The 27,459-nt window shown below is 39.3% G+C and overlaps 1 protein-coding gene across 2 annotated transcripts in view; it reads left to right on the top strand.

Moving 5' to 3' along the window:
• The window catches only part of MYRIP (myosin VIIA and Rab interacting protein), a 173,916-nt gene extending 146,745 nt beyond the window's left edge, over positions 1–27,171 (top strand). The window contains exons 12-18 of one of the 2 annotated variants that reach the window (XM_053465990.1): positions 6,327–6,389; positions 12,187–12,375; positions 19,615–19,776; positions 20,084–20,188; positions 20,614–20,674; positions 22,254–22,363; positions 26,305–27,171. In XM_053465990.1, coding sequence (XP_053321965.1) covers positions 6,327–6,389; positions 12,187–12,375; positions 19,615–19,776; positions 20,084–20,188; positions 20,614–20,674; positions 22,254–22,363; positions 26,305–26,337 — 723 coding nt within the window. In that variant the 3' untranslated portion in view covers positions 26,338–27,171. The remainder of the gene's footprint in view (positions 1–6,326; positions 6,390–12,186; positions 12,376–19,614; positions 19,777–20,083; positions 20,189–20,613; positions 20,675–22,253; positions 22,364–26,304) is intronic. The other variant, XM_053465992.1, reaches the window with a different exon arrangement.
• The last annotated feature ends 288 nt before the right edge of the window (positions 27,172–27,459 follow it).

The raw sequence follows: 27,459 nt of genomic DNA, 5'->3' as shown, positions 1-27,459 counted from the left end.
AACTGGTTACACCGATAACACCGGCGGGTATCCCCCTGGCCCGATGTGGCCCCTGCTCTGTTGGCTAGGAAAGGTGTTGGTGATAATCTCCCGGTTGGCTTAGGAGTTGCTCCTTTCCAGGTAGATGGTCCTTGCGATGCTTGTACCCGCTTTGTTGTTGGAGTACGGTTGTTGGCATAATCGTTAGCCAGATCTGCTGCCTCTGCCGTGGTCTTAGGTTTTCTGTCCAGAATCCACTCTCGGGCCTCCGGACTTCGTGTACTCAGGAACTGCTCCAAAATAATCAGATCCTCCAGGGCCTCATATGTAGTAACTTGTAGGCCTCCAGCCCATTGCCGGAAAACAGTCCGAAGCTGTCCCGCATATTCGGTGCAACTATCTGATGTAGCTTGCTGCATCTCTCGAAACTTTTTCCTGTAGAATTCAGGGGTGAGGTTAAAACTTTTTAACAAGGCAGATTTTATGGCCTCATAGTCCTGATCAACTTCCATTGGTAAGGAAGCAAACACATCCAGGGCTTTCCCCTTCAGACGTGGGGTTAAATACTTTCCCCACTCTTCCTTGGGCAGCTGGTACTGCCGGCACACTTTCTCAAACCCCCTCAAAAACACATCCAAGTCAGTGTCCTTTTCCAGCATTGGAAAGTGTTCCAGACGAGGTCGGTTAGCATATCCATCCCCGTTAACAATGCTTTGGGGAGACGGACTATATTGCTTTAACCGTAGAAGTTCCAGCTGATACCTCCGCTCAGCTTCTCGTTCAGCAGCTGCCCGCTCCGCAGCTCTCTCAGCAGCCTCCATCTCTCTCTCCCTCTCTCTCTCTCTTTCCGCAGCCTCCCTCTCTTTCTCTCTTTCCGCAGCCTCCCTCTCTCTCTCCTTGTACTGCAGAATCAGGTTGAACTTTAGCTGAGGATCCACGCTCCCCAGATCCTTTAGTAACACTTGTAACTCAGAGTCCATTACACTCAAGGCGTTAACTTTATCAGGAAAACATCCTTGATCCACAGGCTCTTCCAAAATCACATTTGCTCCGATGGCCTGCTCTGCACAGAGTTTATCATGTTCCAGGAGATCCAAAATCAGCTGCTCTTTACTTTTGCCAAAAATTTGTATATTCCTTTCTTGACAAACCAGCTCCAGAGATTCTTTTGGCTGTCGTCGATATGCCTCCATTATGCAGTATGGTAGAGAAAACAAAAAAAGGAGAGGAACGAACTGTTTTGCACTGTATGTCTGTAATTAGGCACTGAGTAATGTCTTTGGGAAATTACACAAAACCCATGTAATTTCTACTAGTACTAAAATCACCAAACCGGGCAATACAAATAGCACTAAAAAACTCTAGATATCCCACCTAGCTGCCGCCAAGTTTGTCACGGTCAAGACTACTTGCCAAGCCGTGACTGTGTGGAGGGTGTGGGCATGAAGGGGTTAATAGCACCAGACCTCTGGATTTACTAACTAGACCCCTTAACAGGGCATAAGTTACACCAAATTAACCCCCAAATCCTGCCTGTATCCCCCCAGGTAGTCTGCCACCACTCACGATTTTGATACCGGATTCGTGAGAAATCCAAATTAGAACCTTTATCTCTATATATATATCAACCCACCCCGGGCAACCAACATATATATATATCCTGTAGAACTCAATAACAATATGGTAACGTGTTATCCTCTCTTAGGGTTTGTGGATATCGATACTAGAGCCCAAAGACAGACTTGGATTATGAATATTTTAATAACAAAAAGACAAAGATTACACAGTGCCAGAATTACAAAAAAACAAGACATACAAAATAAAAGTAAAACAGCAAACAGTTCTTAAAAGCAATAGGACTTAAACACAGGACCCTCACTCACGAGTTTCTCCAATAAGTAGGCCTGTGGGAACTCCTTAAGTCCAGATGGTTTCTTATGATGTTGTTCTGATCACAGAGTATCGTGGAGTTCTGCTTTTCGGACACTGCATTGTCCCTAAATCACACTCTGTTTCAAGAAAACCCCCCCTCTGACCACATGACCGATTATATGACACCATCCCCAAGAATCGGGTCCCATCTTTGATGTGCCAATAAGTTATGGTGGGGTAAAGGTGATGGAAACCCCTCCACTTAAGATAGGAATGGAATTCCTATAACTAAGGATCCTTATCTGTTAGGCCATGAATCACCACAGGGGTCCTTTGGGAAGATGACACCTCTAGCCAGAACAGATACAGAGGGCATTCACAAAGAAACACATTAAATCAACCTCAGATTAACTCATTGAGTGCTGAAACAAAGAAACTAACCACCTCTACTGGGTTACTCTTCCATGCATCCACTACATTATATGAGTTAATCATGACAGGGTGAATTGAGGGCACAATTCTTGGTCCAATTTTACCCATAGCATATATTGCACGCAATGCTAGGGTCCTTTGGCTCGGGTATCATGGCAGTCATTAATTATTGAAGAACTATTTGATAGAGGGAGTGCCCCATGATTTAGAGCTGATCATTTGGGCTGTTTGTGTCTCAGAGTGGCGTGTTTGTGTGTTGAGCATGGTCTTTCTGTCTGATAGTGGTGTGTGTGGTGGAGTGTGATCTGGGGGATTAAGTTTTGTTATGTATACATTTGGGCATGTATCATTTGATTTATTTGTGGTACATTAGTTTAACAGAGGCTATGTGTCTTTGTAGTGTGGCTGAGGGTGGTCTGTATGGGTCGTGTGATTGAGTGTGTCCATTTGTTGAGAATACGGTGTGTGTTTGAGAGCAGTATGTGCGTTTTTTGTGTACTTCATTATGGTTGAGGGTGGTCAGTGTGAGTGTCTCAGCGGGCCTGAAAGTGGTCAGCAAATGGAGTTTATGCTGCTTTGGCTGATGTTTGGCTGATGGTGTTTAAGGTGTTGGAGTTTACATACGTTTGATAGAGTGTCCTGTAATTGTCTCTGTATTGATTTGTTGTATGTTTAGAGATAAAAAAATCAGCATTGTACATTTTTTTGATAAGACCATATAATACAAGCAAATTAATTTCTGTTTCAATAGGCTATTGAATTATTATATTCAATAGACAGTAGCTAAGGATAATACTGAGGATATTTCGTAACATTGACACTGTTGTATGTGCATGCATCTCCTCGTGTAAGTTTTTTGGCTTAGAAAGAAGCCTTTGGTGAGGACATTCCTTCCAGTGTTAGAGGAAAGAGTGTTGTTTGGGCCAATCATTTTAAGATAGTAGTATGTAGATATATGCACATGGACCAGAAATGATTCAGACAATTTTAGTTGGTTTTTTGTTTTCTTTGTTTTCTGCCCTTTGGACGACATTCGGAATCAAAATTTGTTTTTCTCGCGAGTCAGTCTTGCTCATTCCCTCTCACTCTCCCCCTGCCATCTCCGAGAAGCCGCTTCTGTGTCCTCCTTGTGCAGGCACTCTTCTCTCCTCTTCAGAATACGTCAACAGACACACACACACACTGTGGGTAACCTCTTCCTATATTCCTCCAACCACATAGCAGGGAGGGGAGAAACAAAATAAGCAACATACTTAATACTTGGAACGCTCTATAACAGACAGAGGCTGGACCAATAGAGAAGTGCGAAAGAGAGAGAGAGGACAGTGAAAGAGAAGAAGGAAAAAAACAATTTCAAATTGGTTGCTTTCATTGGTGCTCCCTCCTTGTTTTTGGAAATTTGTACAAATGAATGAATTTAACAAAATTTATTAAAATTTGTATGAGTACAAATGCACAAGTCTAGTAGCAGGTATCACATTCAAAATACACACCTCACAGCCTGTTCTTTATTTCTCATTATTTATTCATATTTTTACATGTTTGCATATATTATTTGGTCTCATTTCTGATACAGAGATAATTCAATATGGCCAGTTATTTACAGTTATATGTGTTGCTAGTGAAGCTAATCTATAATAATTTTAGAGTGATACTAACTATATGAAGCATGTGCTATACATTATTAAAGCAAATCAGCCTCTGTTTCAAGTAAACCTACTGTATAAATCCTCTAATAGTGCAGGGTTTCTTAAATTATCAGATGAACAATTTCTACTAATGACAGTTAAGGCTGCCCACACTTTAGTCTAAAACACGGTACCAGTTTTTCTACTAATTTGCGCTACAGTTGTAGTTGGCGTGGCAGAGGTATTAGGAAGACCTCTGTTTTATTCTATGATGGAGAAACTAATAGCTGTAACTAATCAAGATGAGACAGCTACAGTCCAAAAAACTTGTGCTTAAAATACCTCTAAAAGGTGGATCTTCATGCTGCATGATACTGATTCATTGTTTTCATGGTATGAAAAGCCTGAGGAAGAGGGGTTGGTTTTATTTTAAACATAGAGGGTATCTGATGGGGTTAACATGATGGTCTGTGACTGTTCATAGAAACGAGCTGCCTTCTTAGAGGTGCATCTTAGACCACACTGTGTCTTCTACCTGTGCATGTAGTCAAGAAATTGTCTCATACTATGTGCAATAGTAGTGTAAGTGGGCACTAATGTAACTACTCAACAGTATTATATATATATATATATATATATATATATATATATATATATATACATATATTAAAACAATAAATGTAATAGTCAATTCTTTATCATAGTAAAAGCAACAAGCACGTAAACATTGAGATTTATACAATATTTGTTAAAATTTGTATCTGGAGTTAACACCGAAAATTGGTGTTATGGAGAACCTGACACATTTCTCGATATTGGCTTCTTCAGAGGTAAGTAGTTATGAAAATATGACAACAAGTAACTGTCAAATTAGTGCTTGCAATATTCAAGGAAACTTAGTTGATAGGAAAGATTTAGGACAGGTATCAGTAGGTGATTTGTAGAATAGAATGTTTTTAAAAAAATGAGGAAGCCATCCCAATAATTGTGAATTATGTAAATGAGGAGGAGGAGTATAGATAATAATTCTTAAGGAGCATTGTGTGTAGAAGGGAGCAAGGGCTGAGTCAGAATCAATTTTGGTATGGATCAAACTACTTTTGCTTCCCCACGGAAAACTTGCTTGACTTCCCTTTTACATCATAGGTATAACATCCTGTCACTAAAATGTAACTATCTCAAAGTAAAATATTGTCAGTGGTTTAGTGAGGATCTCTTCAAAAGTTATGTGGTTTTTTTTTTTGTGCGGTGCTAAAATCAAGAACTGTTGACTGTTTCTTGTTTATACCATACCATATCTGTTTTCTTACTCAGTTCTGACAATTCACTTGACCGTAGTTTACATTTCTCCTTTTTCCCTTTCCTCCTATCCTTGTATTCCTTTTTTTATGTATTCTCTCCCTGTGTTGACTACTTGTCCGTCATATTGCCCCATCTCTCTTGCTTCCATTCCCCTCCTCATAGTCCCCCATCTTTCTTAACTTTTACCTACACTCTACTTCTTACCACGCTCCTTCTTTGGATTTTTCTGTCTCCTAGTCAGATGTAAGACAGAACAAACATCAACAGAAGTCAAGGTGGAAGGACACAATTGAGTGATTCATGGGCAGAGCTTAGAATGTTTGGTATATAAAGAGCAGCTTTAAAGTTAACAGACATAACATATATATGTAATAAAGCCTAAGCTATGAGTATGTGTACTGTATGAGTTGGCTAAAAACGCAGCAGCAAACTTGTACAAATTAGATTGTAATTTCCCAAACCCAATTTACATTTCCACATGCAAAAAATAATCTCAACTAACATACACCCTACTGCAGGAAAATTACAACCGATTTGGAACTAAATTAAACCCAACATTAAGTCTGGCCTCACAACCACCACCCCCCCTCAATATGTGAAATACAAATTATGAAATAATAAGAAAAAACATTGGTCTTCTGGACACCCTATTAAACAAAGTGTATAGTTAGGGCCTATAACTCCTGAGGCTTATTTTTTTACCTGCTACCCAATAAGCAAGGGGTGAGGAAAGAAAGTGGCAATTGTTAGTAATGGGAATTTAATGGAGGTATTAATTGCAGAGAATGTGATGTGTTTCTTTAAATGACCCTTGACCACTTGACGTCTTAGTGATTATACCCAAATAACTTGCATGCAAGGTACATCATCTATGGTAACTTTGTTTACATGGTTATTTGACGTTAAAAATCCTTTGTAGTATATACTCGCACAATCAATAGTGTATTATGTCTTATACATTCTTCTCTCAAGCACATTTATACACTAAAATCAGACTGACATATTCAGTGTCTCCTGTTGCATTGGTGGGGTTTGTTATAGGGGTGTCCTTTCCTATTTCTAACTTTGCTTCTTCTGACTCTTTCTTTGCTCAAATGCTATCTGAAAAACTAGGAAAAGCATCAGGCTTTAGACCACCATTTAAAACTGCAGTTTTTGTCCTCAGTACTACAACAGGTGAGACATTTAATTTTTATTCCTACTTTAAATCCCCTTTGGTTCCCATGCCTGTTACTAACCAAAATGATCAATGAACGCAATCAGAAGCCAGAGATAAGCCCACCAACAAACTAGGTTTATAGAGGGATCTACATTTCATTTTGCATGAAAAATGTTTATGTATCTCATGTTACCATTAGTTTTTGCTTTCTAATATTTGCTTATTCCCATTATAATTGTGTGGCTGGGCACTGTATCTAATAACTGTGGCTCTCAGTGGCCTTCAAGAAGGTAGGAAAAAATATTTTTAGCATGCACGATTATATTGCACTGCAGATTTATTTCAAGGGAAATCTTTATGCAATGCTGGCTACATATAAACCTTTAAAATATGTTTTAAAAGGCTATGCAAAACATTCCAGGGCACCACTGAAAGCAATACTGAACCACTAGGCAAGAATATAATCTTTGATAATGAATGCGTCCTCTGCATGTCCATGAGCATCAGTACCTTCCTGACATCATCTAGGAAAGTAAATAGTAGTGTCAGGCTCCATTCAGGCTGCAGAACTGCTTCTCTCTTGTTCCCCTCGTCTCGCTAGAGTTTCCCCTTTGCTATGATCCATTTCTGGATTTCCTTATGCTCTGTTCTGTGCTTCTGATTCCTTGATTCCAGTTCTGCTCTTTGCTTCAGCTCTGTTCCCTTTATAAGGTGTGCCCTACCCGTCATGTTTGTTTCAGTCTGCAGTCTACAGGTATGTCTTTCTGATATGTGTTTAGTTTCAATGTTCAGTTTATTAGTACTTCAGTAGGCAGGGTTTACGTTAGGACCCACCGAATATTGGAGTACTTTGGCGTAGTGGTGGGCTAAGCATACTACGGCCATAAAATGTGACTAAATCTCCAATTGTTATCATATAGTCCTAGGCTAGTCCTGTATTCATGTTTGTCTGTCTCTTATGGGCCTTTGCCCTCTATTTCCCTGAATCATCTGAGGATCTCGGTTCCTCTCCCCATGTCCTATCCTTGCTTAAAGGAGAAGCGTCCGAGGATTCCGGCTCCTCACTCCATCCCCTGTGCTCCTTGCCTTGTTCCCTGTCCTCTGTTATGTCCTGTACTTGTATGTCTTGTCTGGTTATGTTTTTTGCTTGGTCTTCCTGTTCCTTGCCCTGTCCCCCTTGCTTGCTCTGTTTCTGCTGTTACTCTGCTTAGCTTTCATACTCCCAGCCTGCAGCATCCTGCACATAATTCTGGTGGTATGTCTCATACCTGCTCCAGGGTGCCTGCAGGATATCACCAAGTTCTGCTTTGTTCTGGACAACATCAGCTGCTATGTCAGGGCCCTGGTATGTGGCCGCACAACCCTAGATGCCCACCTGGGAGAGTGCAGTTGCCCTGCTCCAGGCCCTGTCCAACTTGCTACTGTGCAATAACTCCTGAACACCATCTTTGGGCACTCTGGGCCATTACAGTCGTCTGTATGGAGCCAGTTCCTGACAAGGAGCTTTTCTAAACCTTGCACAAGTTTTAATTTCATAAGTGCATTATTAGAGATATATTTGTATTTTCAGGTATGCTATTAGTCCTTCGTTTTGTTTTGAAACAAGTAGCCAGTCTTCATTAACAATTAGCTATGCCAACGATAAGGACATGCATGTATACAAAAATATTATATATATATATATATATTGTGACAAACCCTGTAGCATGAGGGCCATAGATGTCACATTTAGGGGTCCTAAGCTTTGAACAAAACAGCATTTATTGTAATCGCTTAAACCCCAAAAACCAAATCATAAAAAGAAAACCTAGCCCCCAATCTAACTGAACTATGCTGGTCTAGACTGACCAGCCTAATCACCCACTAACTCAACCTCCCAGCCAGACCCAGCTACGCCAGGCTCTGGAAAATCTCCCCCAGACAGCGCACAAAATGTCCAGGCAGGTCATGCCTCACTTGGCTCAGGGATGGTCTTCTTGTTCAGGGCCTCTCCTTGCCCTGGGAGCACAGGGAACTTCCTCTTCCCCCAACAGTCTCTCTGAGTATCAAGCTCCAGGAGTTTTTAATGCCCAGCACCTGTGCCTGATGCCAAACTGCCTTTATGCAAGTCAAAGTCTATTATGACATGTACTCTTTAAGACCTATTAGATTTGAGAATACTATAGTAGTACTGGGCATTCATCTGATTATTAAGATAATTGTGCCTTTGTATTCAAAATAAAGCAAGGATCTGCAGAGATTCACACAGTCTTTATGTAATATATATATATTTATATATTTATATATATATATATATAATGAGGGTTTGTGTTCTTTCTAAACAGCTATTTATACAAGGGTTAGTATAATTGAGTAACTTGCTGTTGCTATATAAATAAATAAATATATATATATATATATATATATATATATAATGATAAAATTAATACATAGGAAATAATTTGAGAGAGACAAGAACAAGCTTACAAACTTAATAGAATAACCAAAAAATGCACAAAAAAGATACAAAAGCAGTTTTCACTATGAGCTTAATACTGTTCTGAAATCATTAATTTAATTTTATATTCCAATAGCTGTTAGAAGATTACAAAGTATAGGCACACAGTCGAAAATTTGGTCTTTCCATATTGTAATGACCAATGACCAAAGTATACCTTTCCGCACTTCTCAAAAACATCAGCAATCATCACAAAAATACCAATTGATAGCTGAACATAAAACAAGAGATAAAGTCCAAATACATAATATCTTAGTGTTAGTGAAGGAAAATTCATCTAATCATTTTTAATTGGGAAATGTTCTATGGCTACACTACATATCACATAGAATTGCAACAGTTGATGCGACGCATTATAAATCCCTCATCTGCAATGACGATTCAGTAAGAATGTATTGAACATTAAAACATGGAACACTATAAGCTATTTGGCATTCATTAGTGACATAAAGTAGTTTGAGTTCATGAGGCTCCATTGCGAATCTTAAGTAGCATTGATTTGCCACCCTTTTCTATAATGGTCTCCTCGGATGTATTCCAGTCTAATTGGTACTTATGAGTGTAAAAAGCACTACAGAGCTTGAGGGCTACAGGTACCTCTGTCTGTATCTGAAGAGCTTCTGATCTGTGTCTGTTCATCTTTCTTAATGACTCTTTGCCATCATAGAAGGGTCAGAACCCTAAAGTTTATCTGAGATTAGCTGCCTTTTCTTTGTGCCTTGTTTTGCTACTTGAGCTTTGCAAATAAACCATACTATGTTGCATGATCAATAATTCACTGAGTTTACATTGATAACCCATCTTAATTTGTTTAACCTTTCAAATAGTTATTTGCTGCTAGTTTATATTACAATTATACATGTTACCTACTGAGTTTTAACTACTTTCAACATATAGCATCTTTCACTAATCCCTGTGTGGACTGACAACTATCATTAGGTCATTAAGACTCCCAGGACTTAGTAGTAAACAGATCATAGTGACAGTTTAACTACTAAAAAGGAAATACAGTTTTCCAAGTTCCTTTAAAATAAAATGTAAGTGTAATAAACAAACATACATGTTTTAAGCCACAAAGTATCACCTTCCCCATCGGAAGTCACTCAGTCTATGGCTGCAGGTTATCTAAAGTTAGAGAACAGGTGTACCTGTGAGACAGGGAAAGCTTGATCCTCTGGCCTTAAGGCTAGGAGTTGCATCAGCGAGCCCAAGGTTGATATAGTATCCCCTGGCATGGATCCCCTGGGGCATGCATCAGTGGTGTGCGGGGCCACGTTATTTTTCTCTTAGTGCACAGGTCACCGGGGATACCTTCTTGATGCACTTTATTTTACCCACCTTTAAAACTGCCCTGGCCAATAGCTGATGGTGGAGGGGGGGGTTTAACTTACCAGCCATCTGCCTGGGGCCTGTGGATAACACTGGCATGACTTATTTCACCTGCACCATTCAGTTTGTTTTGGTTTTCAGTGCTCCTGTGCTTTTTGGTTTGGAGTTAGTTAAGCACCATTGGGTTGCCAAAAGACACAGTGGAACTGAGTGGTGGAGCTGAGTTGTGGGGGGTGAAGTGGGGGGTGGAGTTGAAGACTTCAGTGGGTTTCCTCTAGGGGAGATCCTAGAAGATCCAGCCCACCCAAGACTTCTGCCTGCTGAATGGTTCTTATATACCATCAAATTCTATGTTTATGTATTAGGTAACCAGTAAACCAGTAGAAAATCACCATTATGTCATTTTCTGTAAACAATTTTCCACATTTACAATTAAGTTGTTCCTGTGTAGGATATTAGCTCAGGAATATTGATGTTTTGCCTATAATATCATCCATATCAGGTCTGTTTGTGCCTAACTGAATGTTAACAGCACTTCTAGTTTGTGTGCTGAAATATTTAATTTTCCAATTTATATTTTATTGGATCCTTACATTTATTGACTTTTATGCACTATTTTACTAAGGGATTTCAGTTGTTGATATTTATTAACAAGCCTGGGTCAACTATGGAAGTCAGATATATTGCTGTTTATATTACATTTTGGTTTAAAGTTAAACTCCTATTAACCTGTGTTAAAGTGGAACAAGTTTTTTCCCACTAAATATGAACTTGTACTAATGTAGTGTTACAATGGAAATGATTTTAGTATCATGGTATGTGGAATGTAAGAATATTCACTTTACTTCGGTTCTTATTTGTTAACCTCATTTGTGGAAGTGCTAACTAGGGATGATATGGTTCAAAATGCCTTGTAGTACTTTTTTTGGTTAGGAGTGTGGATGGATTTTAGTAGTGTGCAATAGCACTATTTTATCATTACACATTCCAAAGTTATTTGAAGTTTCATCTAGAACATGATTGTAACACTGGTATTAATAATGAACTGTCCTGTCCTTTATTTTCTAGTTTAATTGCATTTTATTAAAGCTTTAATGTTATCATAGTACTGAAAACCTCACTAGTACCATTTTCATCACTTACCATATCTCTGCTTTTAACCCCTTAGTTTCTCTTTTCAGTAACATTTTTCCATGCTTTTTGTCTCATTTCGTCTGAATTCTAATTTTTGGTTTTTCATTTTTTTTTGTTATCTTCCCCTTCTTTGTCTTTATCTTTTAATTTACTTAAAGTCCATGTCATTACAACAGTTTTTTTGTTTTTTTGTTTGGGTTAGCCCTGCATAATAATGAATGGTTAACTGATTTTATCTCATCTATTGAGCAATACATTCTGCATGGTCAGTTCAGCGATTGTTTAAGGGGTACCCCTAAAGGTTGCCCCTTTTGCATAGTGAAGTCATATTCCATCCCTCTCCACTTTAGTAGGTCATGGAAGATATTTGGCAACTTGAGGAAGCACGAATGGTGATCTTTTGACCTTTTTCTTGCTCCTGAAGTTTACCCCCATATTGACAGGACAGACTGAAGAGGGGACAGTGGCCCTATGGCTAAAACTCTTTATCGGAGAACCTGTGTTATTCTTCTGGGGTAACCCTGCTCCCTGAAAGATTGAAGTCTCTGGTGTGTCCTGTGTTTTTGTTCTAGCATGTTGCTGTTGATAGAGACCCATAACCTACTACTGATTGCGTTGACTTTGGCAGGGCTCCTTTGTGCAGTGAACTATTGCTTGCAAGCATCTGTTATGGGAGAAGCAGTCCGTTGCTTTGTGAAATATGCTACTTTTTTAATGTCTGTGTGAATAAACTTAAGAAAAGTTGTGAATACCTTGGAATGACAAGATATTCTGTTATCCAATTACATTTTTTGCCACTACCAATTTTCTAACATTCTGCTGTTTTGTCCCCATATACTCTTGCACATAAACAGAAGTACTCTGCTGTGTCTCTCTGCAACATATCAACAGAAGTTCTAAAAGTCATCAATGCAACCGAGGAATTGATAGCAGGATCGACAGAACCATGGGATTGCCCAGAAGATACGCATGAACGAGGGCCTTTTCCTATAGGTGATGACCCTGTAAGACTAGATGAGCAACTGACCAAACTGGAAGAAAATGTAAGACTGGCTCTTAAGGTTACTTTAGTATTATTTCTTTTTTAAGTCTTGGTAGACTACACGAATATAAAATACATATTTAGTTTAGAAATAATTAAATGACTATTATTTCATCATCAGCAATGTTCCATTTATACATGTATTATCTTAACAAGCTTATGAGAATATAACATATATACCGGTATTTGCTCGATTATAAGACGACCCCCCCCAAAATTTGAATATTAATTTAGAAAAAAAGAAAAAAGCCGGAATATAAGACTACCCTGTAAGAAAAAAGTTTTACTAGTAAATATTAATTCACACTTAAACTATTTTCTCATATTTAATAAAAACTTTTATTTTCCCCCAGTTATGCACATCTGCACTCCTGATGTAGCTTATACCCCCTTAAATGCCACTCTGCACCCCAGAAATGCCTTATATCCCCTATATGCCACTCTGCCTCACTGATATGTCTTTTAACCTCCCTATATGTCACTCTGCCCCCCAGATATGCCACTCTGGCTCCCTGATGTTCCTTTTAACCCGCTATATGCCACTCTGCCTCCCTGATATTCCTTTTAACCCCCTAAATGCCACTCTGCCTCCCTGATATCCCTTTTAACCCCCTATATGCCACTCTGCCTCCCTGATATTCATTGTATCCACCTATATGCCACTCTCCCTCCAGAAAGCCTTTATATCCCCCTTATATGCCACTCTGCCTCCAGGAAGCCGTTATTCCCCCTCATATGCCACGCTTACCCTCCCCGACTTACCAGTGCTTCCCTAGACTTGTTCCCCGTGCTTCAGATTCCCTGGTGTCTAGTGGGACAGCTGGTGGATGTCTGTGCGATGCGCACAGACAACCTCCGCTGCTGCCAGCACTTCCGCCGGGGGTTCTGTGGTGGCGCACAAGAAGGTCATGTGATGCCGGCATTCCGTCATAGAAGCCCCAGAGGAAGCGCCGGCAGCAGCGGAGGTTGTCTCCACGCATCGCACAGACGTCCACCGGCTGTCCCACTAGACACCAGGGAATCTGAAGCACGGGGGACAAGTCTAGGGATCTACAGGTTCCCCGCAGCACTGCATGGGATTTGGATCTTAGTCTTGTAGCCTCTATTTGTGGTCTGATTAGAAGACGACCTAGAATATAAGACGATGGTTATTTTTCAGAGCATTTGCTTGGAAAAAAAAACCTTGTCTTATAATCAAGCAAATACTATATATATAGTATATAATGCCATATATATATATATATATATATATATATATATATATATATATATCACAATTGTTACTGGAAGATATTATAATAAGACACACTCCAACCAACACGTGAATTTTAATGCATATGATACCTGTCCCTTTTAAATTAACATTGGCCTCACAAAACATGGATGGATTAATGAGAATGCAATTGCACTGCACCCACCCCAACTGTCTGCATTGGCAGAGATGTATTGGGTTGAATGCAACAACCCCACACACACACTCACATGTACAGAAATAGCTACCATTATGTTAATGGTAACACTAATTTGCCAGTGATTGGGGTGATGTGCAGCAGCACATTTTGTATGGCTTATCCATTGGTGAGGTTCATTAAAATGTCCCTTTAAGCATACAGTACTTGTATTCAACCTGCAAGGGGAGCCAGAGTTTTGAAGGGGGTCTGGAGAGACCCTCTTGAAAACTTTGGCAACTTGGTTATATTTTTAAGCACACGCCGCCATCTTGTGAGTGGCAAAATCTCTTGCAGTGGCGGTTGTGACCACTCTCTGGAGCAGTCACAGCGTGTCCTGGGGTAGGTGTTTGATGTTGCTAAATGCCTCGCTATCAAGGCATTTCAGCTATACCATTCAAGTTTTTATAACGTGCATCCACCACCATACAGTGTATGGCAGACGTTGACGACCCGGGGAGGGGCCAGACAAATGACAGCATTACAGCAACGCCGTTTGCGCAAAGAAAGCAGTCGTAGATCACTTCCTAAGCTTGTTTAATGCCATGACGTGCCATGCACGTCATTGGTCGTTAAGTGACCATTATTGCGTGATGTGCCTGGCCCGTTATTGGTTGTTAAGAGGTTAATCACGGTGCCTTTATGGATTCTTTTTGTATTTTCTCAGGCCATGAGAAAACTACGTAATAGAACTGTGAAACATAGCTACAGTCGCGTGAAAAAGAAAGTACATCCTCTTTGAATACTATGGTTTTTCATATCAGGACATAATAACAATCATCTGTTCCTAAGCAGGTCTAAAAATTAGGTAAATGCAACCTAAGATGAACAACAACACATAACATATAACAACACCATATCATGATTTATTCAACAAAAATAAAGGCAAAATGTAACTTGGCAGCGTCCATACGTGCTGTTGGATTCTCACTGTCTGGTATAGGGAAGACATCGATTTTAACATAACTATGCATTAAATTAACATTTTGTTAAAACACAAAAATGTTATTTTTTTTATATAACTCTTAATTTCAAAATAATCTATTAAGCCTTCCCAGAGGCCTTACCTTCTCCTTCAAAATATTTTTATATGAAACACCTTGCAGAGCTTCTTAGATTCAGGCCAGGACTGGCCACCTAGCACAAATGCCACGCTATGTAAACATAAAAAGGTAGCGTGCGGCCGCACATATTCAGCAGAAGGGCACACCTACGCCATCAGGTGGCTGTTGGCATTAATGTGCCTCGAAAATCGCCAGTTCAGCCTGGCTAAGGTCTGCCCCCTTTAGGCTGATGTCATGTCGACTTACTTAGCAGGTCTACGAAAAGCTTTACATGTGACACCTAGAAGGTCCTGAGGTTTGGTGGTTTAAATAGAGGGGATAACAGCATTATTTATTATTTGGCTTGAATCTTAAGATGATTTATGAAATGGAGTGGGCATGTTGTAAGTATAAATAGCTATGGGTTGAGTGGGTAAAATGCAAACTACATATAGTAATTTGTGTCTTTAATATACATTTTTATTAAAAAAGTAAAATGAGGTAGGAGAATATAGACATTTTGCCCATTAACAAAATAGTAAAAACCAGGCAACTAAGAAGTGTTGCAAAAAAGTATCACAGTACAACTTTATATGTGCTTTTTAATGTCCCTTTTAACAAGCTCTTCAAATTGTATTAGCTACTTTCAGACTACAGCAACTTGGAGAGTAAAATCAAGTGGCTTCAAAATTTTCATCTTAAAATAGCACTGAAACATACATGTAGAAAGCTATGTCAAAATGCTTCTATAATAATGGTCATGATATCTTTAAAAATAACATTATTTCTGATCCATTTATTAGATGCAACATTGTTGGGATAAAAGTTAATTAGATGCTCAATATTGTTTGATCTTCCAAAGACGGCATTATTTGACATTATCAAATATAGCCACCAGCAACCCATAGCATACCAATGAGCAGCATTTCAAAGTTTGAATGGTCCTATCAAAGTTGTCTTGGTACTTTTTGGGGACAAGTTTACAGTCAGTATGTGTGACCCCAATGTGCATAGTAGATCAGGTAAGTCATATACTTCTTGTTGTAAACCCTAAACACTCAGATGACCGAGTGTGAAAATGAGGCTCTTCAAAAGGTATTATTAGTATTTGTTTTATCCCATTGTCAATATCAGGGATGGTGTATTTTTCCCATTATACACGTTTGAGAGTTTAACTTGCCTGATCATTTATCTTTTGCATGTCTACTAGACTTCAGTGAATTCCTAATTCATATCTATCAGTATCAGTTTTCAGATGTAAATTATACAACTAACTCAGGCTTCATACACCAACTTGTTCCCTCACCCTTTAGTGCCCCAGCATGCCAAAGTATGTTGCTATCACACGTGTGCTTTTAGTGCAAACCCACCACCGCTGGAAAAAAAGGATTTAAATCCTATAAACCCACACCTTATAAGCATTTTAATTCTATAAATGCATAGCATGGTGCTTTTTGAAGAGCCTTTAAAAAAAACCTGCCAACAACATGTCAGATGTAAGAGGATGGGGGGTCCAGGGATCTCTCTAACTGGGTATTAACCTACTCCAGTTAATCTACAGAACATTTAAAATTAGGTCTTTACCTTGTCTGTGTCACGTGACTTGCTTTGTTTTCTTAAAATAAATCTTGCTATTTCAGGGCTCTGCCCTTTTGACTTATCAGTGGTCTTTAACAGCAAAAATTAAATGTCAAAATGAGATTAAAATTATCCTCTAGGTCCCATGTGCCCATGTTGGGCAAGGAACCTAGCTTCTGGAGGTTACATTGCCTGCCCATTTGGGGGTTACTAATCTCTAGACAAATAAGGCATTCCTTGATCCCTTCATTAATGGGGTCTTGTTTGAGTTGCCCAGTGCCTCCCCTGGATTGACTGGTAGCCTTGTTTGGACAACCAGTACACTACTTACCGTGTTAAGCATTTATATTAGATAAGGCAGAAAAAGAGGGTAATTATGTGGATTGTTTACCCAAATTACCCTTATTAGCCTCCAAAATAGCCTTAATAAAAGCCATTAGTAGGTTCACTCTTCTGTTAGGGTAGGGCTTTTACTACGTCTACACTCTCAGAAGGTCTAGGCTATTAAAATCAGTACGCCTCTCTGATCTAGCCCCTAAGGCTTCAATGTTCCCTAATCTCTCCTCCTCACACCTCTTTGGCCCTAACTATAGCTGAGGTTAAGGCTCGCTACAAGGCTAAAAATAATTTTCTGAGATTAAACAAACACCAAAGAAGCCCTTTCAGACTGAGGGACAATCATCCAGGTCCAATGATCATCTTGTTCAACGGTGGGCCATACCCCAGCTTCGAAAGGAAAATCCAGAAGAAGCCCTTTCGGTAAACTTGCCTGCATCTTCTCTCACTTCCAATTTAAGGGTTGCTCAGTGGGAGGCGATCACCACAGACAAGTGGGTATTCTGGGTAGTGAGAAAATGTCTCTCCCTTCCTCTTCTAAACTTTCTTTTTCAGGTTTTCCTATAGTCAAGAGATTGCAACTCTACTCTAGATGTTGTTCTGTATCAGGTCCTTGTAGCCTGCAAAATAGAGAAGGTAGACCTCACAAAGAAGGGTTGATTAAGTCATATCTTCCTTGTCAGAAAATTTGAGGGTTTGGTTCAATGTGTCTTAAATGTTAAAAGGCTCAGTTCTTTCCTTCTTTCAAAATTATTTCGGATGATGGGTCTTCCGGATCACCAAAATAATTTATCGCGCAGCCCTTGGATGATCATGATTGACCTCCGGGAAGCTTTTCACTCCTCTTCGATTTATCCTCCATCAGAGTTTACTACTATTAAACTTCAAAGACTGCATCTTCTTGTGCACAGTTATAAGGCTTTTCTAATGCTTCATATTCCTTCTCAAGTGGTTGCTTATCTCCGTCTGAAAGGGATTTGTCATAATTTATCTAGACAGTCTCCTAGCTGCCAACCCGTCTAGGTAGGCTTTGCTCACAGACAAGCTTTTTGTTCTCTTCCTGTTCAATCCTCTGGGCTCCATCCTCACCCCTTCTCAGTTGATTCCTTTCTTGGGATTATTAGTGGATTCTCTGACTCTCACATTGAAAGTTCCTCCAGAAAAAATAGTCAGAACCACAATCAGTGATCTGTCACAGGGGATCCGAGCTACACCCGGTTAAATTTCCAATCCACTGAGGAGTTCCACAGAGTTTCTAAGTTGTCCATGTCAGGCGCATGGAGTATTTCCAGCTATGCAGATCCGGTAAGTCTATGGATGTCTGGTTAGGCCAGACCAGACTGGGTTTTCCTGTCACCCTGTGCCCCAAATAAGCACAGGGTGACTTAGACAGAAGAGGGGACTGGGCAGGCAAGAAGTCTCCCCATGAATCCGTCATGGCCCCCTCCCAAACTCAAACCTACCCCGCTGTTTCCTCTGCCTCAGGGCGTTTCAGTGACACTATACATAATATTTACCAGCATATACCAAACTGGTTGCTCATTTTCTTGGTATTATGCAATAATGGAATCAGTCATATAAATAGTGTATTAATAAAGCCTACATCCTGAGTCTAATGTCAGAGGGAGAGTCAAACATCTACTAAAAACTGTTGAATTAGGTTTTTTTTTCTATAAAATCCTCTTCAGGCTTTGCAGAGTAAATGTGTTTATTGAAGTATTTTTAATCTCCATTTTTACACTCTTGAGTCACCCTTTCCCACAAGGTAATTGATAATTCTTCAATAGCACCTAAGACTAGCAACCAAATTATCATTTTGGATACATAAATGTATGGTCATACAAGTAAAATAAGCTGAGTACATTGCACATGTTGTATTCTTGTAATGATGCGGTGGACATTTGCAATATTTTTTTAATTATCAAAGTATGTTATGGCTCATTTCTGTCTGATTCACATGAAACACTGCAAGGGACTGCTTAGATTTTGTCTGAATAATGTGTTCCATACTAATGTGTTCTTGTCAGAATTGGTTGTGTATGGCTGTTAGTTTTTTACACACAAAACATGCATTCCAGGGACCAAAGGTAACAGGAGGACAGCAGAAGTGGCAGGCTGTGCACAAAAAATACACTTATAGGTATACTCAAATTGTTTAATAGCTTTTTTTACACACTGAACCATATTTTGCCTTAAACGTCTGTATAAGCCATTTCTTCTATTAAGAGTCTCTTTTATGAAATCTGGCAGTTGGTGATGAGTTAATTTTCTAAAAATATGTTTGGTCTATTTCTTGATGTCTTTATGTACGGTATGCTCTGGTAGGAATACTAGCTATACAGTCAATAAAGTCTATCCGTTTAGTTATGCAGTGGGTAACATGGCCTGTCAAATCCTGCCATGGAAGCCATTTGACAACGATATTGTGCTACAGTAAATCTTGTACCATACTCTGTATAGGCTTATTGTTGGGAATCCTGCAAAGCAAATATGTTCTTTTGATGAACTTTGATATTGCTCCTTTAACAACTTTAAAGTTACAGTAATGTAAAAACAATGACTCAGTTTATACACATATAAATAACCAAATAATCAATGTATAATTTGTAGTGTGGCAAAACATAGACCAAAATAAATACATAGTACACCAACTAATAATAATAATACATTATGCAAATAGTAACCAATGAATACATTCCTTGTATGTTGGGTTGATATGGTGGTATCTCCTTACCACTGTGGATGAACAGTTCTACATTCCTACCTAGATTTTCTAGAGATCATTGAAGCAAATTGAGATCATTAATCAATAAAATGAATGTCATTATTTTTCAGGTTTATCTCACAGCTGGTACCGTGTATGGCTTGGAAGGACAACTCAGTGAGATTGAGGACTCTGCACGCAAAATCAACAGTGTCACCACAGAATTAGAACTTGCTGACCTTGAAGACCAGGTTGCCACAGCAGCTGCCCAGGTCCATCATGCTGAGCGCCAGGTGAGTCACATTACATTCTGTATCGTCCTTCTATATTTGTAAGGAACTACCAGAGAGAAACACCATTTACTGGTTTAATGTATTAGCCATCTAAATTATATTTCACCTAGTACATATTTGTAGAAATCACATATGTGTACAACTTGTGGTGGTTTCCCATGTCTTATAGTGTTATACAGTCTTTACATATTTTGTAAGAAAAACAAATCTCTGCAGGGGGGTTATTGGTAGTAGCTAGTGTGTCCGTTTAAATGCATTTAAAAACAACTCCACTGCATATTTTTATTTTATATACCTGATATTTTAGATTTCAGATATTGAAAGTAGGATATCAGCCCTCACGGTCGCCGGGTTAAACGTTTCTCCCTGTGTTCGACTGACGAGAAGGCGGGAACAGAAAAACACTAACCAGGTACTTCTACCTTTCATAGTATAGTAATAAAGCTGGTATGCTATAACACAACTGGTGTTATCTTTAACTATTATTATAATTATTTTTATTGTTGTTTTATATCATCACATTCCGTAGCGCTGTACAATGGGTAGACGGGACATAACAAGTAGTATATAACATAACAATTTGACTTGCAGGGCCCTGCTCAAATGAGCTTACAATTCTTCATGCAATAATTAATTGTACATATGTCTAATATATTGTTAAACGGTGCATTTGATACTTAAGATTGTTTGAGCGGGACTCTCCTTTTGCTTCTATAAGTCCAAACCGTTATGTGATGCACAGTTTCAAATATGATGTTTTTTGTCAAAGTTATGCAGTAATAATAATATAGAACATTGTATAAACCTTTTTTTTATTATTTATTTTTATCCTGATAGATGCAAACAATTGACACATCCAGGCAACAGAGGCGAAAACTGCCAGCAACACCCCTACAAGGTTTGTTAAACCTGTACAATGTTTTAATTAATATTTTTATTTTGATGAATAGACTAAATTCCAAGGGAAGTGAAATGAACATGTAAAATTACAATATGTCATTTCTATAACTGTCTGTATAAACGTAATGGTTTCTCCAAATGTGGACAATTACTTGCCTATATGAGTATAAGTAATTTAAAATTTCATATGATGAATAGATATTTGTAAATGCATTGTGATTTCCATTTCTGTATTATATGATTTATAAGAATAATTTGTAGAATAATCAGTTCTATGTAGAAATAAAGGCGGGCTACCTTTATCAAAAAGTAATGGATCTGGATTATGTTATACTCAATAAAAAATATGTTACAATATTACCTGGGAATTCTCCGGGTTTGACCCAGAGATTGCAGGGTGAAGCACCGCTTCTCCGGTTCAAGACCCGAATCCTCCTGATCGCGGGAACGGGGTCTTAACACGCCCCTCTCCCCGCCCATTTTTGTTTTAAAAGGGGGTTGTTTCCCGCCGACGTCAGCGGGAACTCCCACCGACGTCAGTGGGCAGTCCTGGCCGTGTCCCACAAGGGAAGTCTCCGGGTAGCTGGAGACCAGAAGTTCCCAGGTATGGTGATAATGACACACTTAAACCCAGACCTCATAAAAAAATCCTTAATTGCTAATTATTTCTACATTTCACTTCAAAAAATTGATATTAGCATATTGATCCTTTATATGATAAATATTTGTAGATTAGCTTTTAGAGTGATGTAAGTTATCAACTCTTAACTTCTAAAGAGGCCTTTGTGATCTTAATTGCGCATGTGACTTCCTTTATGAACACTTCTAAGGGAGGGCTGTAATTGCCCTCCAGTCTACTCTGATGTGACTCTTTTGGGCTAGAGTCCCTTTTCTGTGTATGTTACATAAAACTCAAAGTTTTAGTCAGCATTCACACCCTGACTGGATCCTTCCTGCGTCGCTTTTATTAGCAAAGTTTTCTGCCATTTTCTCTGATCTAAAGTATCAAAGGGCCACTAAACGTTGTTTGTCTCCCAGCCTGAACATTGTCATACCTCCTCCAAACAGTTCACTAAAAAGTATGACAAGAATAACAACCTTGCATTTTACAAATGAGTAAGAAGCAGTGAGTAACTTTTGTGTGCCGTGCAGTAACATGTGTTTAATATAACAGGGTATACTTCAAATAAGTGCACTCATGTCAAGAGGCTTGATGTACTCATTATAATGCAAGTTCTATTTAGTCATCAGAAGCCCAACCAGGTAGAAACATATCATACTTGTGTTTTCAGGGAATGTTCTTAGTATTTGGGCTACTTAACAAAGTTTGTTTTTGTTTTGAATTTAAGAGGAATATTAGTACTCCACCAGCTTTACTCCTCAAGCTAGGCTTGTGAGTTTTGGAACTATTTAGGTGATTATTATCACATTTACTATAGGTTTACTGTTTTTAGTTCAATGCCTCATGACAGTAGGAACTGCAGTGGTGCCTAGTGAACTTATCTCTCCCTGATTTATCTGTCTTTGAAACTATAATCATATATTTATGTATTTGTTTTGTGTTTAATTCCTAAAAGATGAAGAACCTGAAATTTCCAGGATAAAGACGTTTAACAGGAACTTTGTACTGCAAGGATCTTTGACTCAACGAACTAAAGAATGGAAGAATACTGCCAAGGACATCATGGTAAATCACTGCAGTTCAGCAGTGTAAAAACCCTAGCTGACAGTTACATCCCTATTAGATCCCAAATAGTACTGAAATGGCTGAATTAATCATAAAGTGAAACATGAACTAAATGATCCCCTTCATTACCTATTAGATGTACAGGTACATCCACAAAAGATTTACAAGTGACAAGATTACCTTGAGGACTTACCTACATATCATGCATTTTTCACAGCGTCATTGACATCTCCCAGCTGCTGCACCAGATATCAGGCTGTCTATTGACAACTTGAACCCCTCTGTCAGCAAAAGCCGGAATCGGTGGCTTCCTGGCGACTGATCATGTGTAAATCCACAATTTCTTGTACATTGTTACACACAATCAAGCAATCACTGCTGGCACCCACCTGAAGGTCACTGGAGGAAAGGAGAGACTAAGTAGTGTCTGTCTAGACCCTGATGGGCCCCCAGATTGCTCCCCTGTTGGCTGATCGCACAAATTGCAATGAGCAATGCAAGGCTATGGAGTGCTGATTACTGAAAATAATAAATAAATATATAAAAAGTCCTTACATTACATTGTCCTAGCACTACATTAAAAAAATGCCCCCCCCCTGTAACGGGTGCACCAAGAGAGCTGTAGTAACTCCCAGGCATCACCCACATGTATCCTCCTGTTGTCCCCGAAATCACTTCCAGCACCAGCAGGCCCGGACTGGCCATCGGGCACCGGATTGACGTAGTGGCTGATGGAGCTGCAGCTCCAGGCCCCTACCTTAAAATAGGCTCAGTCAGGACCGGACTGACTGGGCCTATGCAGCCGCATTAACGCAGGGCATAAGGGGCACCTGCCCCTTAAGCCCTTGGCAACTGTGACCGGGTCCGCCACTCTAGGGGACGGGGCAGCCCCCACCAGGGCGGGCCTTAGGGGTGCGCGGCCGCACAGGGCTTTTTTTTGTTTACTTTATTTAACATTCTTCATGTTAAATAAAGTTTGTTTAGAAAGAAAGGGGTAGAGGGGATAGATAGTGAGAGGGGGTACATATTGAGAAATGGGGAAGGGGGTACATAGTGATAAGGGGCAGATAAGAAGGAGATGGGGAGAGGGGGTAGTGTGAATGCGTACAAGAATGAATGAATTCATGTGTGGATGAATTGCTTGAATGATTTGTGAGACTGCATTAATGAATATGTGTTAATGATTTGTGTTAATGAGTGAGTAAGTGTTTGTGTCTATCATGAATGTTTAAGTGATTTGGGGAAATGCAAAGATGGTACATGAAGGGTGGGCTTTAACAATAAATAAATAAAAATGGGCTGCTCAGTCTTAAAAGTTAGGGGAGGTGGGGGTTAATTTAGGGGCAGTTATGGTTAATGGGGTGTTTGGGGTTAATTTAGGGGCAGCTGTGGTTAATGGGGTGTTTAGGGTTAATTTAGGGGCAGCTACGGTTAATGGGGTGTTTAGGGTTAATTTAGGGGCAGCTACGGTTAATGGGGTGTTTAGGGTTAATTTGGGGCAGCTACGGTTAATGGGGTGTTTAGGTTTAATTTAGGGGCAGTTGTGGTTGATGGGGTCTTTAGGGTTAATTTAGGGGCAGCTGTGGTTGATGGGGTCTTTAGGGTTAATTAAGGGGATGCTGTGGTTAATGGGGTGTTTAGGGTTAATTTAAGGGCAGTTATGGTTAATGGGGTGTTTAGGGTTAATTTAGGGGCAGTTGTGGTTGCTGGGGTGTTTAGGGTTAATTTAGGGTAGTTGTTGATGGGATATTTAGGGTTAATTTAATGATGAGGACTGAGGGTTAATTTAATAAATTTAATAAAATTAACTTAAGGTGCAGTTAGAGGTAAAGGGGAGCAAACTAAAGGGAATCTAAACCCTGGGGGCAGTGCTTAACCCAGTTACCCAGATTAACCCAGTACTTATTTATAAAAGTATGGTGTCAGTGTGATGCGAACGAGTCTGTGACTCTATGAGGGGACTATGAGATATCGGTGGGGTATAAGGCATATCTGGGGAGGACGGAGTGACATATCTAGGGGTATAAGGCATATAGGGTATATAAGGCATATCTGGGGAGGACAGAGTGACATATCTGGGGGTATAAGGCATATCTGGGGGTAGAGTGGAGTGGCATATCTGGGGAGGGCAGCGTGGCATGTCTGGGAGGCAGCGTGGCATGTCTGGGGAGGACGGAGTGGTGTATCAGGGGGTATAAGGCATGTCAGGGGCCACAGTGGCATATGTGGGGGTAGAGTGGAGTGGCATATGTGGGGGTAGAGTGGAGTGGCATATGTGTGGGTAGAGTGGCATGTCTGGGAGGCAGCGTGGCATGTCTGGGAGGCAGCGTGGCAAGCTCAAATGTGCATAAATGGGGGGCTGGTTGGGAAATAAAGACAAGAAATGCATTTTATAAAAAAAAAATTTATTCTGCTGTTTGTATTTAACATCATTTGTTTATTAAATTATTTTAAATAAATGAAAAATTTACATTCATTTTTTTTATCCGATTAATCAAAAAAATAATCGGCCAACTAATCAATTATGAAAATAATCGTTAGTTGCAGCCCTAAACCCAACCTTTAATCCCCTGACAGTAATCCTATTGATTGGATTAACTAAACAATGGAGTCCCTACCTGTGGTGTCTTTGTTTGAGGCCCTGTATGACAGGTCATTCAGTCACATATCCCCCCTTTTAAAAAGAAGACTGAACTGGGGCCAGACCCCAAGCGGGTCTGCAACCAGTTCAGTCGGAGAGCACAGCTTCGTTGCTCCTACGGTAGAGTTGTGGATGCTGGGGGCTGGCAAGAGGCACCTGTCCCACTAACCAGTACTGGGGTGCAGTTAGAGACTGGAGAGTTCGGGTCCCAGACGAGGACAACAGTCCCACTCGCCAGGGCAGGGAGACAGGGTCCATAATCTGTGGGTAGCAGGCTTGCTTTCAGTCCTCTCCAGGGGCCCCAGTGATGGACAGTTCTGTCACACATTCCATCACACCCCCATTCACTAACCCCACGCCCCTTAAGCCCCTTAAATTGGGGATGTAAGTATAATCTTGTTTTTGTTTTTTACATACTAGCACTGTTTCTATGGTTTTAAACGAAAACCCTATTTTGTTCTGAAAAAGATGTATCATTTATGTGTGTACATCAAAGAGGAATCTTTATTAAACCAAGACATACTAACAATGGCAAAAACATGTACACTACGTAGGGTTCTAAAAAACTTTAACAAGGAATGGGTTAAAACCAATTAAAACATTTTATAAATAATTCATATACGTTCATGACATGAAGCATATCTTTCTTATGAATTAAATCAGCATTTTCTTATGTTAGTGAGTGCATTTTTAATTTCACCTTCATTTAGATCTGAAGGTCTCAAACGTGTATGTGACACTACATTGTACATTACGAACCTTTTCCATTTCCTTTTTCTTTTCTGATCATATACTAATATATGATAATATAATGATTATTACAAGTTATAATGCCTGTTTCCTACTTTGCCCCCACCCCTGCCTTTCACATAGTTTACTTATCTTCCTCTTCAAGCCTGTCTGTCTCATAACGTCCTGACATCCATCTCTCCCAACTTCCTGATGATCTCCCTCACTCTCCATACCAAGAGAGAGTGAGGTGGTATTAGCAAGTGCACTGTGTTTGGACCTTACTCTAAGCCCTTTCCAGCATGATGGACAATTCCCATGGAAAATATATCATCTGTATGGTTTATAGATTATTGTGTAATTTTATTAAGATACATAGTGGTTCATAGAAATAGAATAACATTGTAATATACTGCATTGTCATTTTACAATATTTAATATAATCCTGCCCTTAAAATTCACTCATATAGATGTCAAAGAAATGCTAACATAGCTATCCCAAGCGACATAACAGAAACTTTCCATAGGATTATTTTCCCCTTTTTTAACATATATTTTTTTTCTTTTTCAGGAACCAACTAAAGGCACAACCATAATATATTAAAGACATATTTATACTGCCAAGATTATGATGCCTAAAGCTGTACACATGAGTGCCTTTTTTTAACAGCCATTATGTTCGACTAGAAAATGGACCCTTGTGTGAAGCTACAGTGCCTAAGTAGCAGGGCTTTTGTTCAGATACCTCATCAGATATTGTCAGCATTATGGTCAAATGAAACTCTGCCTTAAGTTCTTAGGAGACACCATGAAAGGTCACTGAGTTTCACAAGAGAGGCTCTGTTTTTTGATGCACTTTTTATTTCTGTACCAGTTCTTCAGTAATGTGTCCAATAACTATGTTTTTATATCATTATTTTTAATGTATACATATGCCAAACTAAATGTTGGAGTTGAAGTAAGGTGTAAATGTTTTTGTCATGGAAATGTATTTCCAAAATGTACCAGTCTCATAACTGACAGGGATATTGTACGGTTGTTGTTACTGTATTTGTAATAGTTCCGGATTACTTCTTTATAACGCAACATAAGAATCATGTAATTTTACAACCATTTCTGCATAATTATTCATGTGGATTCAAGACTACATTTCATATATAGGAGGAAGTGTTGTGTGAAAAATGAAGTGTAAAATGGGGTTATTCGTCAGCATATAGATGTTTCTGTTGGCATTGGGTGACCTGGATTTCCCAACTAACTATGCTGCTAATGTGTTACCACTGCCATTGGAAAACCTTACCCTATGGACGCCAGTGCTGAAATGCAACTCTATCTTTCACCCTAATTAGGTAACAGTACCCAAAGACATAAATCATAAAGGCTTGTATTTAAGACTGCCTTATCTGGAAGTGGAAAGAGCTGATATTATTCAGAAAAAGTATTGTCACATCTTATTTAACTTCCACTATTTACATAGTGGTCTGTAACTTTTGTTCTGATGTCTATTGGTAGGTTTAAGGCAAAAAAAAAAAAAAATATGGCCATGTTTGAACTTTGTGCCCTGAAATAACCTGAGACTCTATTAATCATCTATCAATCCTGAATACAAATAATATCATGTTAGCGACAGCATGCCATTATGCCAATCATATATACATATAGCGCTATTAACTTTATTTTGGTAGTTTTGTTTTAAAGCACTGAACTACACATAGAAAAGTGCTAA

Source organism: Spea bombifrons, chromosome 5, assembly GCF_027358695.1.
Source record: "Spea bombifrons isolate aSpeBom1 chromosome 5, aSpeBom1.2.pri, whole genome shotgun sequence".
Taxonomy (NCBI): domain Eukaryota; kingdom Metazoa; phylum Chordata; class Amphibia; order Anura; family Pelobatidae; genus Spea; species Spea bombifrons.
Note: the sequence above shows the minus strand (reverse complement) of the source record. Positions and strands in the feature narration are given on the sequence as shown.